At 42.9% G+C, this 15,681-nt stretch overlaps 1 protein-coding gene across 1 annotated transcript in view; it reads left to right on the top strand.

Moving 5' to 3' along the window:
• csrp3 (cysteine and glycine-rich protein 3 (cardiac LIM protein)) overlaps positions 1-15,681 on the top strand; it is a 38,421-nt gene that overhangs the window by 11,226 nt on the left and 11,514 nt on the right. Inside the window, exons 2-4 of the mRNA XM_078549507.1 lie at positions 5,695-5,845; positions 7,487-7,655; positions 10,701-10,827. Of these exons, the coding sequence (XP_078405633.1) occupies positions 5,734-5,845; positions 7,487-7,655; positions 10,701-10,827 (408 nt within the window). The 5' untranslated portion in view covers positions 5,695-5,733. The remainder of the gene's footprint in view (positions 1-5,694; positions 5,846-7,486; positions 7,656-10,700; positions 10,828-15,681) is intronic.

Here is a 15,681-nt window from a genome sequence, read left to right as displayed (position 1 = left end):
TAGTTGTAAAGCACCTTGGTATACCCTGAGTTTGTGAAAGTCATTGTAAGGTTTTTTTTTTCAAATCTTGTGTTATAAGAATAACTGAAACTGAACTGGGAGACCGTCGCTGACGGCTGTGACCACTGAAGGCTGACTGTCTGGAAGGGCATTGGAAGAGGCGAGCAGAAACGAAAATCTCAGCTGGCCAAAAAGAGGGTCCAGAGAAAACGGAGGCCAGTGAACCTTCTCGGCCCACTGTCTCCCTCTGCATCTGCAGCAAATGTGGCAGAGGTTACCATGCCAGAGTGAAGCTCCTGCGCCACGCCGGGTGATGCTTAGCAGAGTTGATCATCCACCGTGCAAACCATCATTAAGAGACAGAAGGCTACCACCAAACTAGTTAAGCCAAAGCTCGGCTGTGAAAGATTGCCTTCCTCCTTGGTTCACTGACTGTTGCTGCCCTTAAAATTAACCTAATTGTTCAGTTAGATATAAACCAAGGTAACATTTGCACAAACATTCAGATTAGTAACAGGCTGATATATACATATGATGCAGCTCCACCATCCTGGTGATACCTTTCACCTTATCTACAATCTACAATCTGATATCTGTAGTGCAAGCAAAAACATTTTTAAAAACATCAGCTCTTATACACACAACTTTAATCTGCGTTTTTTATGAAAATGTCTAGAGGCCACAGGAGAATAACAATTTTTCAGGCAAAGTACAAGTTTAAAAATTAGTAAACGGTTTATCCATTTTTTTTTTTGGAAAATGGCAGCCATGCATCCATGCCCCTTGGAATGGTAGTTTACACATTGGTGTTAGCCCTGTCTAAGTGTAGCAAATGGTTTCAAATCCCACCCCAGGAACATAAACCAATAATCCAGGCACTTCTCAATGTCCATGCCTAAATATTTTATTCCACCGAGTGTAGCCCTATTCTCTTTGTTCCCCGCCATTGGTGGCAGAGGCTTTAACTATCTGGATTATATTCCCTTGAATCCTTACCCCAAACTTCTCAATCTCTTCACCTCCCTTTCAAAAAATCTTTGAAAAACTCATCTCCCTGACTATGTTTTTAGTCACCTCTCCCTACCTGGCTCAATTACTTTTTTTTTTCATTGTATCAATCTTGAAGTGCCTTGAGACATTAAAGTGCTATTTAAACCTTAATTGTAGTACAGAGATCTGGGCATACGGAAATACAAAAATTATCTATACAAGTAATCTAGAGACCTGGGTTATGCGAGCAGAGGAGATGGGCTAATTTTCTTTCTAACAAAACGAGAGTGGCAGAGACTGTAGATGAAGTATTGGTTTCAGAACATTTCATCATGTTTAGCCTTGTTCACAGAACTTTACAGCAGTGAAGGAGGCCCTTGGGCCCATCATGCCTGTACTGGTTCTGTCAAGTGCTATCCAATTAGTTCCGCTCCCCTGCACTGTAAAGTTTTTCTTCTTCAAATGCAGTATATATGCAATTCCATTTTGAAAGTGGCTATTGAATCAGCTCCACCATCCTTTCAGACAGTATTCTTCGCAATGTAAAAGAAATTCTCCTCCCCTTCTTCCTGGCTCTCCTTGCCAACTATCTTTAAATCTGTGCCTTATTGTTACTGACCCTCCTGCCAGCAGAAACCGTTTCTCCTATCTACTTTATCAAAACCCCTCATAATTTTGAATACTCTTATTAAATCTCCCCATGTAACTGAACTCTGTCATCCCTGGTACCATTTCTAGTAAATCTTTTCTGCACCCTCTCTAAAACTCGTCACACCTTAGGAAGGATGGCACAATATTTAGCCACATTGAGACCATATTTCAAATAGTGTGCATTGCACTGGTTACTGTGCCTCTTATTCAAAAAGACATCGCTACATTTAAACATGGGTCTGAATAATCCTGGAACCGACCACTTGCCACAGACAGGCCATGGCAGTATTAGAATTCTTTCTTCTTTCTATTTTCTATTTATTTGTCGTCTTAAAAGGTAAAAATGTATGTAAATGGGACTGAAGGGCAATCGTAGAGTTTCTAAATCTGATGATGCCACTGGCTAGAGGAGTGAAGACCTCCACATGAGGCGCTTCTGAAGGTGGAAGTACTTCCAGCAACGAATGTGAGCCAGTCAAGTAGCATTGGATGGTAGAGGGAACTGTTTTATTCCAGCGATGACTGGACTGTCAATCTAGTACTTGTGGTTTCTTCCCTCTACTGTTCTTTTGTGGGGTTTTCTCATGACTGAGGAAAATCCTCATCAAGAAATTTTGGAAAGGTGCAACTGGAAATTGAAAGCTAGCGCATTTTTATTTCTTGCTAGTCTCCGGTGCTCTGCATTCTGGCCTACCCTATAAACAAGCAGAAGTGGCTCTGCGTTACCAGGTGGAGTATGCATTTCCTGTGTGCTAATATTTACCAGCTAACTGTAATGATTCCAGAACAAATGGACAGTTCCCTTTTGTTTTGTGGAATGTTGTACCATTGGCCTGTGAAAATTTGCATTTTCTATGACATCATTTATGAAAAAGACATGGAAAAATGAGTGGGACACCTATCATAAACTAAATTGAAACTTCATATTGTTCATTTTCACAGGAGCTGCCACATTAATATTTTGTGTGTCTACATATCTGCAGAATAGATGTAATAATGCCTTCATGCTGAGGGAGTCTGTTTCAATTGAATCTTAAATTAGTTTTTACATTGTGCACAATTATTTTAAGTAATTTAAAATTAAACGGATTAAGAATGAAAGCAGGATAAATCAGATGGAATAGTGCTGTGACAAATTGAAGGTAAAAATGATGCCAACTGCAGGTAGGTGCTCTTGAACTAAACAAAAACTGTTCAGCACAATCTTGCATTATGGAAATAGTGACTCATTTTGTAATGTGGCAACATAGCAACAGCTATAGTGAAACCTTTTGAAGCAGTGTGTGTTTAGGAAAAATCATCATTAGCACTGTCACTTGGGCTTCTGACCCATCTATTCCGGGATCCTTATCAAGGTATTCCAGACATTTCCCTTTCTTCATTACTGATACTGCACCAGAATCAGCCATGATGACAGAGCTAATCTATCCAGCCTGGCAGTCAATGGTATCTTATCACTGCCTGTGAGATATTGATTCTTGTTTCGCAGAAATAGAGCAGCAGCTGGCTTTAGACAATGAAAATAAACGCTCCCTGCAGGTTCCTAGGGTTTTCCAAGTAATTCAATAAAATCAATTGTACAAATGTCAAGATTTGTATCATGTAGCAAGATTATGCAGTAACTGCAATCAATATGTGAATGTTTTTGAAGTAACCCTCTAAAATTTTCAGTTTTGTAACAAATTCATTTAAATTAGGAAGAGTATGGAGTGAGCTTTGCTTGTTTATTTGGATATGTATTCTATATTTTTGTGATGCAATAAAAATGGGTCACTGCACCATTTTTGATCAAATCTGAAAAGTGGAACTGTAGGGCAGCCTATGTAATTATAAGGGCAACAAGCATTACTGATTGGAAGTGACATTACAAAGAACATTTGGATTTTATTTGAACTGCTGGCACTTCTCATTTACTGTACAGTAGTAGTAGTAGTATACATTTGATAAAATAATTCAAATGCAGGATTTAAAGGAATTCTCTAACAAAAAAAATGCAATGTTCTGTATTTTCTTAGGACATTTTAATCCTGTTTTAAAGGGGTCATAAATGCAAGTTGTTCTTGTTATTGTTGCCCAGGTGAGAAGTCTTGCATGTTTATCAGAAACCTTTTTCCTAATTCGTTAAAGGCTTTACAATCTTAAATTAGATTAATTTCTTAAGGGGAATTTATGCATGTCGATAACGATATCTATATGAAATCTTCATGAACAGTATTGTTTACTGATCATGTTTCAATGGAGAGAAATCCAAGGCAGATTGTAAAATATCCTTTGGTTTATTTCTGGAAGTACTAACTAATCTCTTGCTCTCTTGAGCAAATGATGTCATTTGTCCGCCACTGTTAATGGAGGCACCTTTGTGCCAAGCAACCATGAGAATTCCAATAAAGGGCCATAATGGGAAACAGACTCGAGCTGTCATTCCGAGTCCGAGGATAATGGTAGGCTGATAATAATAGATTATGGTACAGTATCTGTTTGACAGTGACATTTTGTGGCATTCAAGGATCAGGACCACAAAAATAGAGAAGAAGAGAATGGGGATAAGATATTCTTAACACTGGCTTTTAAATTGTGGCAGTATGTAGTCTTTAAAAACTCCATTTCTCAAAATTGTTTAGGGAACTGAAATGCATTAGAAGTGGCCACAGGAGGTTTGTACTGAGATTCGCTGTTAATATTCAGAAGTACTTCTGAAGTAACATCTGCTACAAGCTAATTGAAATAAATTTATATTTGTAGATGAGAGACCTAAACATTTTATTGCAATGCTGTTTTGCATGATAAAAAACACATTGCTGCTGGGATTTAAATCCAGTAATTACATATTATTAGAAGAACACAGGAAAAGCCAAATTGCTATTGGTAGGTCACAGTAAGCAGGAACACTTTTTTTTTGATAACTCGTGAATCTCCCATGGCAGTGCTCACAGTAAATCAGAAAATATTGGGCTTTGAGGACAAGAGTAATGCAATGTGTATTATTCTGCTGCTAAAATGGAAGTGCATGCAATTTGGCCCATCCTTTTAAAATCACTAAGTCTGATATGGTAAATAGATACAATGATTGATTGAAACATAATTGTTTATTTGTGACCCTCCAACTGAGTCTTTATTTTGAACAAAATTTAAAAAAAAAAAATCTTGATTTGCATCAGTAACTGGGTGTGATATTCTGGTAAACACAAAACGTGTGCAAATATATCTCAATCGGCTGCATTTGAATCAATCCTTCAATGAGGTTTGAAGTGCCACACATTAAAAAAAATAGTTAAAAGGGTTACATAATTAATTTTTCTTTAAACCTAGAAATATAGAATCTACAGCACAGATGAGGCCATTCAGCCCAAATGGATCTTGCCAATTTTTATTCTTCACGCAAACCTCCTCCCTCTCCACTACCTCCTCCCTCTCCACTTCACCCTATCAGAAATTCTTTCTGTTCATTCTCCCTAGTATTTATCCACATTCCCCTTAAATTCAGCTATGTTGTTTGCTTCAATGAACCTCCGCATTCTCTGAGCAGAAAAGTTTCTCATCCTTGTTTTCCAAAGCCCTCTGTGCCTTCATCCCTCCCTAATATCTGTAGCCTCCACCCACCCTACAAAACTTCAAAATCCTAGCAGTTCAATTCTAGCCTCTTGTGCAACCCTGATTTTTAATCACTTTTTCTAGGCATGAAGTTCTCAAATTCCCTTGCTCAATCGCTTTAGTTTCATTCCTCTCCTTCAAACCTATCTCTTTGCTCGTGCCCAAAAGTTTGGACATCTGCCTTATGTGCCTTACTGTCGTCAAATTTTATTTGATACTCCTGTGAACTGCCTTGTATGTTTTACTCTGTTAAAAGTACCATGTAAATGTGTGCTGCTGTGTTTTTTGTTTCAACCAAACTTATGGTGGGAAATCTCATGGATGTTCCATCCCAGATTCTTCTTGTGACTATGGAAACTTGTGAGTCCTTGTCCTCTCCTGAAATTGATAGGCTTTCTACATGGGTGTGAATGATATTGGTGAATAAATTGCACTAATGTCTTGACTATTTGTCGATTCCAGTTTGTTTTCTAGATTTTGGATCATTTATTTTCTGAGGAGATGCCGCAGTGGGGTGGTGGAGCCAAGTGCGCTGCCTGTGAGAGGACTGTCTACCATGCTGAGGAGATACAGTGCAACAGCAGAAGTTTCCACAAAACCTGCTTTCTTTGCAGTAAGCCTGCTTTTATCAGGTCCCCACTATAAGCTTTCAGAAAAGATCAGATCCAACAAGTGCTTGGCAGCAGGATTTTTACCTCCACCTTCCATTTTGCAAAATTCCCTTTGTGTGATCAGCTCATTGATTTCCAGAGATTTCAGACCCATTGTTGCTCCTAAACATCAATTGCTGATTTCAGATTTACCCCACCAGACAGTCAACAACAGGAAACTCATTACTTAGCAGCATTTTCAATTATTTTGTATTTTACTATTTGGCTGCATAACTACTCATTTAAAGGATACTCTTATGTGGTTAGGGCTGGCTAAATTGTTATAATCTAAAATCTGAATTGTATATTTCACCAGCAGTCAGTGCTATCTAATTTTATGGAGAATACCAAGAATTGTAGATCAAAGTTTCTTTTTGGTTTTCTTCCTGTGTATAATCTGTGTTCCAATCAACACTGCCAGTTTTCGTAAATACAGATTTGAACTGCTAGAGATCTCTGCTTTTATTTTGAACAAGGCTGTCAATAAATAGGCATACTGAGAGAACATTTGGTTGGGGGAGTTAAGGGGGCAGTGGTGATTGTTGCAGGGAGGTTTGTAAACTTTTTAAACAAAGGACACCAGTTAAATGATATGCCTGTTTCTATTCAGGCTTTCTCTGTCTTTTTATGTTCCCTGGTATGATACCTGGGAATCAGCTTGTGAAAAATGGCTAAATGAGTGAAATTGCGATGCTCCTTTACAAATGAGGATGTGTTTCCAGAGATGCAGCAGCCAAAGAATTATATCTAACCTACTGCATATCCATTTCGAGCCTTTTCTGAAATGTGTTTGGAATTGGCTTCATGTCTATACCAAGCCACGACTGAATCTGCCTCCATCAAACGCTCAGGCAGGGCATCCCAGATCCTGGCCACTTGCTGCATTTTTTTCCTCAGGTCACTGCTTCTTTTCTAATCACCTTAAATCAATGTCCTCTGGTTCTCAATCCTTCCACCAATGGGAACAGTTTCTCCCTATCTACTCTGCCCAGGTGCCTCATGTTTTGGAACACATCCACCAAATCTCCTCTTAATCTTCTCTTCTACAAGGAGAAGAGCCCCAGCTTCTCCTTCCTATGTATGTAACTGAAGTTTCTCATCCCTGGAACTATTCTCTTCTTTTCTGCACCCTTAAATCTTCTTGTCCTTTTAAAGTGTGGTGCCCAGAACTGGATATGATACTCCAGTTGAGGCCAACTTAACTTGCTTTTGCACTCTGTGCCCCTCTTTGTAAAGCCCAGAATTCTGTATGCTTTCTCAACCTGCCTTTCCATTGTCAATAGTTTATGCACATTTAGCACCAGATGCCTCTACTCCCTTTAGTTTATATTGCTTTCCTACCAAAACCACTTTACACTTCTCTGCATTAAGTTTTAAATACAATTACTGTGTCCACCCATTCCATCAGCCTGTCTGTGTCCTGTTGAAGTCTATCATTATCCTCATCACTGTTCACTTGATTGTGCCTTGTATACCCATATCTAGTATTATATTTTCTTTCTTTTCAAACCAGTGTTTTTTCAATACAGACATGCTTTTGAGTGTTTGATCTTTTAAAATAGATTCATCAGCAACCACTACCCTCTGCTTTTGTTGTTTTTCAGTGATCTGTAGAAAAGCCCTAGACAGCACTACAGTTGCTGCACATGAAGCTGAAATCTACTGCAAGGCTTGTTATGGCAAGAAGTATGGACCAAAGGGCTATGGCTATGGTCAAGGTGCTGGAACCCTTAGCTCCGAGACCCTAGAAAATCCTGGCACCCATCAAGTGGAGTAAGTGTTTGTTTATTTAATAGAACATGTTTGTGAAGAATGAATGAGTTCATTTTGGTAAGAAAAACAGGAAGAGGCAATATAAAACAAAGGGTACAATTCTAAAGGGAGTGCAGGAGCAGAGGGACTAGTTCTTGATGCTCTCTTGAGTGGGAACAGTTTCTCACTATTTACACTGTCCATACCCCTCAGGATCTTGAATACCTCCTTTCAGTCTTTTCTCCAAGGAAAACAGTCCCAACCTCTCAAATCTATCCTCATAGCTACAGTTCTTTATCCATGGAATCGTTCTTGTGAATCTCCTCTGTACTTGCTCCAATTATTTCACATCCTTCCTCAAGATTGAACTGGATGCAGTACTCCAGATGAGGCCTAACTAGTGTCTTTATACAAATACAACATGACCTCTACTCTTGTACTCAATGCCCTCATTAATAAAGCCTTAGATACCAAATGCTCTCAACATGCCCTGCCATCTACAATGTACATATACACCAAAATCCCTCTATTCCTGCACCTCCTTTAGAGTTTCTCCCTTTATTTTATACTGTCTCTCTGTATTTTTCCTGCCAAAATGAATCATCTCACAATTCTTTGCATTGAACTTCATCCGTCACTTGTCTGCCAATCCACCAACATGTCTATGTCCTTTTGAAGGTCAAGACTATCCCCATCACAGTTGACAATGTTTCCAATCTTCATATTGTCTGCAAATTTTGAAATTGTACCCTATGGTGCATTGCAGCCAAGCTCGGGGCTATCATGGTTGGGCATTGCCATGTGTTATTTTTATGCATAGGTCATGGACATGGTTCAGGAATGGGTCTCCTAAATGATTTTTTCTCTCACTGCCTAACCCAGACCAACTGTACCTTTTGAAAAATTTGTTCTTGGGATGCAAGGTCAATACTTATTGCCCATGAGAAAGGTGGTGGTGGACTACTTTCTTGAATCGCTGCAGTCAATTTAATTTTCTGTAACAGTTTGATGCAACTTTTAGACCATTTCGGGGGGCAGTTAAGGTTCAGCCACGTTGCTGTGAGTCTGGAGTCACACATGTAGGTCAGACTGGGTTAGAAGAGTTATTGAGCAGCAATGTATAATTTGTGAAACAAATATTTGGTGGTGTGCAGCTGTGAAGGTATGCTGATAAAATGTAATTGCAATACCAAATAGAACAGTCCCAAATCTAATTTCTGGTGTGTGGTGAGACAACTGATCTTAGCCGAGGCTTTTAATAGGAGCACCACAATTGGCTGCCTTGACCTTGCAAGATTTTGATACTAATTTTTAGGGTTCTTTGGCCTGAATATTTCAGATGACAGGATCTTGCACTTCCTGCCCGAGATCTAAGCCCATGGATTTTCGGGCTTCCCTCACAGTGAGTCCTCCTGTCAGCCTAAAAATTGAGGCTGGGTGGGAAATGGCTCTTAAGTGGCCAATAATTTGCCACCTAAGGGCCTCAGTTGGGGTAAGGGTAGCTTTCCATTAGAGGCCTTGCCTATCCCAGTGTAAAATCGCTGAGGGTTCAGGGTGGGCAGGAACCTGGAGGGAATCCGTCCCTTCAATTTCACGCTTGCACCACGCGCACCCCCTCCCCCGCCAGCCACCCACTGCCTTAAAACCTGCTGGTGGGGGAAGTGTAAAATTCTGGCCTACGTTGGTCTGAAGTAACATTGATGGATTTTTATGTTGATCACTTTTTAAACGGTTCAGTTTGAATTTCTGCTAGTGGGACCATTTACAGTTTAGGCAGCTGTTTGCCAGGAACAGGCATTAATGGATTTTATTACATTAAAGGTACCAAAATATCGGGGTTCAAGGAATTGTTTTTAATTACACTGTGCAATTGAGGGCTTCTTTGTCGGCTTTAAAGAAATAAACATAAGGTTTTGACTCAGCAGCTTGAACTTAGATCTTGTTTAAAGATAAGGTATCATACTGTAGCCTGGATTTTCTGGCCCTGTCATGGCAGGACCTGTTGCAGGAGATACGGTGGCCCAGCCAAAAATCCAAAACCATTGACTTTCGGCAGGACTGGATGATCCCGGTGGTGGGCGGGGTCAGAAAATCCCACCCTATGAAATGGCTGTGAAATTACACCCTTTGTGTTTGATTAGGTTTTGGTTTACTAAATGCCTTAAGTGATTAACTATATATGTAGAGCAGAACATCTGTATTGGAGGAAAACCTTTCCTTCCTGATGTTATGGTAGGAAGTGTTATTAAAATTTGCTCCTAATGGCTTTAGTATCTGTGGGACTTGGGTTAAAATATGTTGATGTGAATGTTTACAATAGGTTGTGTTATTGATAAGAGGATGTGACATTGTGCAATTGACCTGTATGTACTAGGATGTCATTTGCTCACAATGGAATGTACCTCCAGGGGCCCAGGGAATAAGGGATGGACATTTGTCTTCAGTCTATATGACCCTAGTTATGGAGGTGGGGTGACCATCACCCTCAAATCAATGAAAGAGGGTAATTTGGACTACTCCCAAATAAGGGATGAGAAGTAGGGATAAAAGTTGGAAAATCAAAGCCTTTGTTGGCACTGTTTTACCATGGCTACCGTGGTGTGATTCTTCTGAGACACTGAAAAGACAAACAATTTTAATCCTCTCTCTGCCACTGCAGATGAGATCAGCATAGATTAGACTAAGATGATTTTCCCAACTCTGCCATCAGGGAAAGCTTCGCCATGTATTTGTTAATAGATACTCAGTTTTAAAAGCGGTTTACTCATTGGGAACTTTTTTTTTTTGAGGAGCTAGAGCATCATTTTAATTGTGTAATGCATTTAATCTATTCATAATGCTCGGAGATGTGCAAATATTGAAAATTGGAATGCATCTTTTAATTTGCATTAGTAGCCAAGCCATACCCACTGACTGATCTTCAGCCATAAGAAGCCTGAGCTTAGCTGTTTAGTATCTCCAATTCATTATACCTTATACACTTATACCTTAGACACTTGCTTCATACTTTGACAAAATGTCACCTTTTATTTATTTAATCTACCTCTTATTTTCTTTTCTTCTAAGGACTAAATCTCAGCACTCTGTAAACCCCAGCTCCTCCAAGTTTGCCCATAAATTTGGTGGTGCAGAAAAGTGTCCACGATGCAGCCAGTCTGTGTATGCAGCCGAGAAGGTGATTGGAGGAGGAAAGGTATGAAAATATAGCAATGAGAAATTCTTTCAGTGGTCGAACAGTAAGAGGGCAGTTAAGCAAGAGGTGAGAAGAGTACAAATGGGTTAAGAATGAGCATAAGATAACTAGCATACTCAATGATTGCTTCATACAAGTGTCTGCAAAGGATGTCTTATAAACATTCCTCATAACTATCAATAATCCAAACAGCATTTAATGACTTCAACATTAAGGGGGCAATCCAAAACGGGCTAAAGTGATCAAAACAAAAGTATCTACATAATGGTCTTTATTCGCAAGCTCTAAAAGAGTTGAGATCAAATTTGTGAGGGATTATTCCAATGATGAAAGAGACCTGCGCAATCACAGACCCATGACGTTTAGATCAGTGGTGATTAAAAATAACGGAACTAGTTTATTAGGAATAAACTTGCAAATTACCTTTTAAGTCAAACAGGGAAATGTGCTTTCAGAAGAAGAGCCTACTGGGGAGTTTTGCCAACATTTATCCCTGCACCAACATCACTAAAACCTGGCCATCCATCTCATTGCTGTTTGTGTGTACAAACGGTTTGCCAATGTTTCCATTCATTACAATGTACTGAATTGGCTGTTAAGCATTTTGGGAAGTCTTGAAGTTGTGAAAGGTGCTATAAGTTTGTTCTTTCTGCACCTGACTAAATTCCTTGACTTTGGGGGGGACAAAAAATGATATCCCAAGTAGAATGGAAAACACTCGGACGGATGTGGTCTGCCTTGACTTCCAGAGTGCTTGACAAGTTCCACCACAAAGACTATTAGTTAAGCTTAAAGCAGTAGGAATTTGAGATACAATTTGAGAATACATTGCGGGGGGGGAATGGCCAAGCAGCAAGAATTATGTTGGGGTGGAGTAAATTTTGTGCCATGCTCCTGGGATCAGTACTGGGACCCTGACTCTCTCTAATTTACATTAATAACCTGGATTCAGAACTTCAGTACCAGCTGGCCACATTCACAGACTGTACCAAATTCGGAGATGTACTTGGTTACTGAGGGAGTGGGATTCTGGTTAGCTCTTTCAGGGAGTCAGCACAGGTGTGATGGGTTGAACGGCCTCTTTCTGTGCTGCAATTCTACCGACCCAGGGTACAAAACTGCTCTTGATGGTTCTCCTGTTGGTGAAGCAGCTCCATGTTGTACGGTGAGGATAAGGAATTCACTGACTTGAGGGGAACAAACAGGACTGTGACAAAAAGTACATGGCTACACAAGCTTGACTCATCCCTGCTTTTGGCAGATTTTTTTTTGTATGGTACATGGAACAGAATTTTTAGCTTGGCAGGTGGGGGTGTGCCCGACCTGCTCAAGCGTTAAATAAAGTGTGTTGACGTCAACGTGAACTCTCTCGGTATTTCACTAGGTGGGCTCGTGATAGAGATGGAGGCGCCCCCACTATTAAGTGGCCAGTTAAGGTCCTTGAGACACCAATTGTTTCTGACTTTATGTAGCTTGTGCGATTTTTAGGCGATCGCACAGGCAAAATGGGCAGGCCACAATTTGCAAAACCTCATCCACAGGTGGAATAAGAGGGGTCAGTGGCCTTGTCAAAGCGATTAGTGAGGAGTGCAGGATAACACTTGCTGCTGGTTGCTTCTGTGAACAGGACAGCTTCATTTCGCTTCAGAGGCTTCAGTTCAGGACTCGGTGTTGTTTTCCAGGCCCCTGGAGCATTCACACCACATGGGGCCTTCCAAGTATCAGACAGCCTTCCCTTATCCTGGTAATGGGGATTGTGGTCTTCGCTGGAGGCACCTACTCTGAAGAGCGAGAGGGCCAGAGGGGGAGGAGGCAAGGTGTCCCTATTCTGCTTCCAGAGGAGCGACCTGTTGGAGAGGCGCAGGCACAAGGGGCGCAGGGCCAAAAGGAAGTCCAAGACGGAAGGGGCCGCAGAAAACACCAATATCCTGCTACCAGGGTTTACAGGCGGCGATGTAGCTACCTCATGTCTGAGGTACAATGCTGAAGGAGGCTCCATCTCTCGAGGGAGACAGTGAGCTCCATCTGTCAGAGGATCGGCCCTGAGATCAGCTCCAACTGTGTGGGTGGACACCCCATGCTAGTGGCCCTGAAGGTCACAGTAGTCCTCAACTTCTATGACTCTGGCTCTTTCCAGGGGTCAGTGGGGGATCTTTGTGAAGTGTCCCAATCAGCTGTCCGCAGTTGCATCAAACTGGTGACAGACGCTCTGTTTAGGTGTGCATTGACTTTCATTTATTACCATTCAGATGAGGCCAGCCAGGCAGAGCGAGCCAGAGGCTTTGCGGTGATTGTTGGGTTCCCCTGTCCTGGTCGCAATCAACCGCACACATGTGGCCACCAAGGTGCCAGCGGGTGAGCTGAGTGCCTTTGTCAACAGGAAGGGATTCCACTCCATGAAGATGCAGATAGTGTGTGACCACAGGATGCAGATTCTGCAAGTAATGTGCAAGGTACCCTGGCAACTCCCATGACGCTTGCATCCTGAGACACTCTCAGGGGCCGAGGTTCTTCAGTTTTCCAGCCCAACTGGATGGATGGCTGCTAGGTGACTAGGGTTATCCCTTCAAAAGGTGGCTCATGACGCCTCTGCACCATCCAAGAACAGAGGCTGAGTTCAACAGGAGCCATGCCTCCACAAGGGTGGTGTAGAGAGAACCATTGGTCCTCCCGATGCGCTTCCGATGCCTGGACCGTTCAGGGGGCACTGCAATACCCTGCCCCCCCCCCACCCCGGATCGTATGTCACTGATGGTGGTTGCATGCTGCGCTCTCCACAATCTCGCACTGGAAAGGTGGGGATGCAGTGGAGGAAGATCTTGACATAGCTGCACAGACAACAAATGAGTCCAGTAGTGAGTCTGAGGACAAGCACGGTGAGGAGAATGATGAGGGCATAGCCGCTGACCTGGGTATCCTCCAGGGAGTTGGGGACACCTGAGATGCTTTGATCGAATGCTCCTTCAGCTAAACTACCAAATGAGAACCATCACCATATGCCAGGGCTGCAGGCTCCATACTCGATCCCTGACAGGACCAAGTTCCTTGGTCAACAACCTACACTCTGTGCCATTGCAAAAAAATTTCAGGAGACACACATCCATCCTAACATCATGGCTTACCCTACACCTACAGAACAAATGAAGCATAGAGGCCAGTTGCACAAAATAGCATCTCATTTACTTGTGAATGTGAAGCATTGCAGAAATTAATATGAACTGGTGTTTTCCATCACACCATTTTTTTTGTGTTATCACCCATGATAAGGCTATGTTGTGCTTAAGATCCCTTAAGTTTGCTTGTGTGTGCTATGTCCAGGTGCTCCCCCTTCGCTGGCAGTGGTATTGGAGACAGCCTGCTCACTCTGCTGTCTTGTTGGCCTTGATGACCTTGGTGGTCATCCTCTGGCCCATGGAGCCTGTGCTGGCCTTGCCTGGGAGGGAGTGGTCACTGCCACAGCTGGCATCTCCCCAGTCACTGCAGCCTCATCAGATGCCACGGACACTGGCGGAGGGGCGTAGGAGCTGCTGCCGTCATCCAGAGTGCCCTGAAAGGAGCCCACAGATGACGGGCAGCTCGTGTGCCAACATTGGGTTGCTTTGGACTTCCCTGCTCACCTTTGATGGATGGGCACCTAGCTGGGATATTGGGTGCCCAATCCATCTCACACACTGATCAGCTGAGGTTATTGCTGGTGTGAGGGCTTGCAGGTCCGAGCACATCCCCAAGAACCCCTGCTTGAGTCCCTGGAGGAGCCTCTCCATGAGAGTCGCCACTCTCCATGGAGGAGGCAGTGCGCTTGGCCATGAGGGTCAACACAGTGCTCCGCAGGGACTCCTCCACAATGGACACCATGGCACGCATTCCCTCATGTATCTCCGCCAGATCCTCCTGCACACCCTTTGGATATCCAGCATCTGCTGCCTCAGATGACTCCAGAGGCACATCAACTGAGCATTGTCCTGGTCCCCAGCGGTCCTTCGACTGACGACACTCTCTGCCTCCGCCTGCACCTCCAAGCGAGTGTGAAGTGCCCTCACCACTGTGCAACAATAGACTAGACGGTGATGTTATTCCCATCGAGGTGCTGGTATCTGCGCTGGTGCGTGCTTGACAGGGTGTGATGCAGGTGCGTGGTGAGCATGGTGGTCTGTGGGTCAGGGGTGGGCCTTCAAGCTCCTCATAACGAGGGGCTGCTGGTGAGCCTAAAAGTGAGAAGAAGGACATGTCATTAGACTGTTGGTGTGCATGCCTGGCACCCTGATGAGACAGAGATATGCATCATTGGGCCCTCGTCTTTTGATTATCAATGGGGACTCCAGGTTTGAGGCTCACATCAATATAGAGACTACACTGGAATGGCTGCAAAAACCGAAGTTCTCACCTCAGTGCGCCTCACTCTTACCTTCCTCTGGCGCCACAACCTCACCACGGCCACTTGACTGAGGTGCATGGTGCCTCTCCAGCTCATATCACGTGAGGCTGAGGAGATGTGGGGGGGGTCCCCTGCCAATCGGCCACCTCTCAGCATTGCTATCGGATGTTTTCTCCTGAAAGGACAGAGGAGCATTGATTAGTCCACTCTCTACCTGCAGCGCCATTGCAGCCTGGCCAACCCCAGCTGAGGAACAGCTCGCAGGGCTCAGCCAATTTGCGATCCTGGAGCCGCAAGGCACTCAGCCCAGCAGCCAGGGCTCACCCCCTTGGCCAGATCCTGCCTCAGTGACATTTGCCACTCGCACTCTAATTCTGCCCATGGATTTTCTTGCATTTTTAAAGTAGTTTAAATAGCTCTTACCAACGTACAGGTAGAGTACCTCCAAATCCAGCTACCTGAAAACTGGACGTTTTTTC

Source organism: Cetorhinus maximus, chromosome 9 (genome assembly GCF_964194155.1).
Source record: "Cetorhinus maximus chromosome 9, sCetMax3.hap1.1, whole genome shotgun sequence".
Taxonomy (NCBI): Eukaryota; Metazoa; Chordata; class Chondrichthyes; order Lamniformes; family Cetorhinidae; genus Cetorhinus; species Cetorhinus maximus.
Note: the sequence above shows the minus strand (reverse complement) of the source record. Positions and strands in the feature narration are given on the sequence as shown.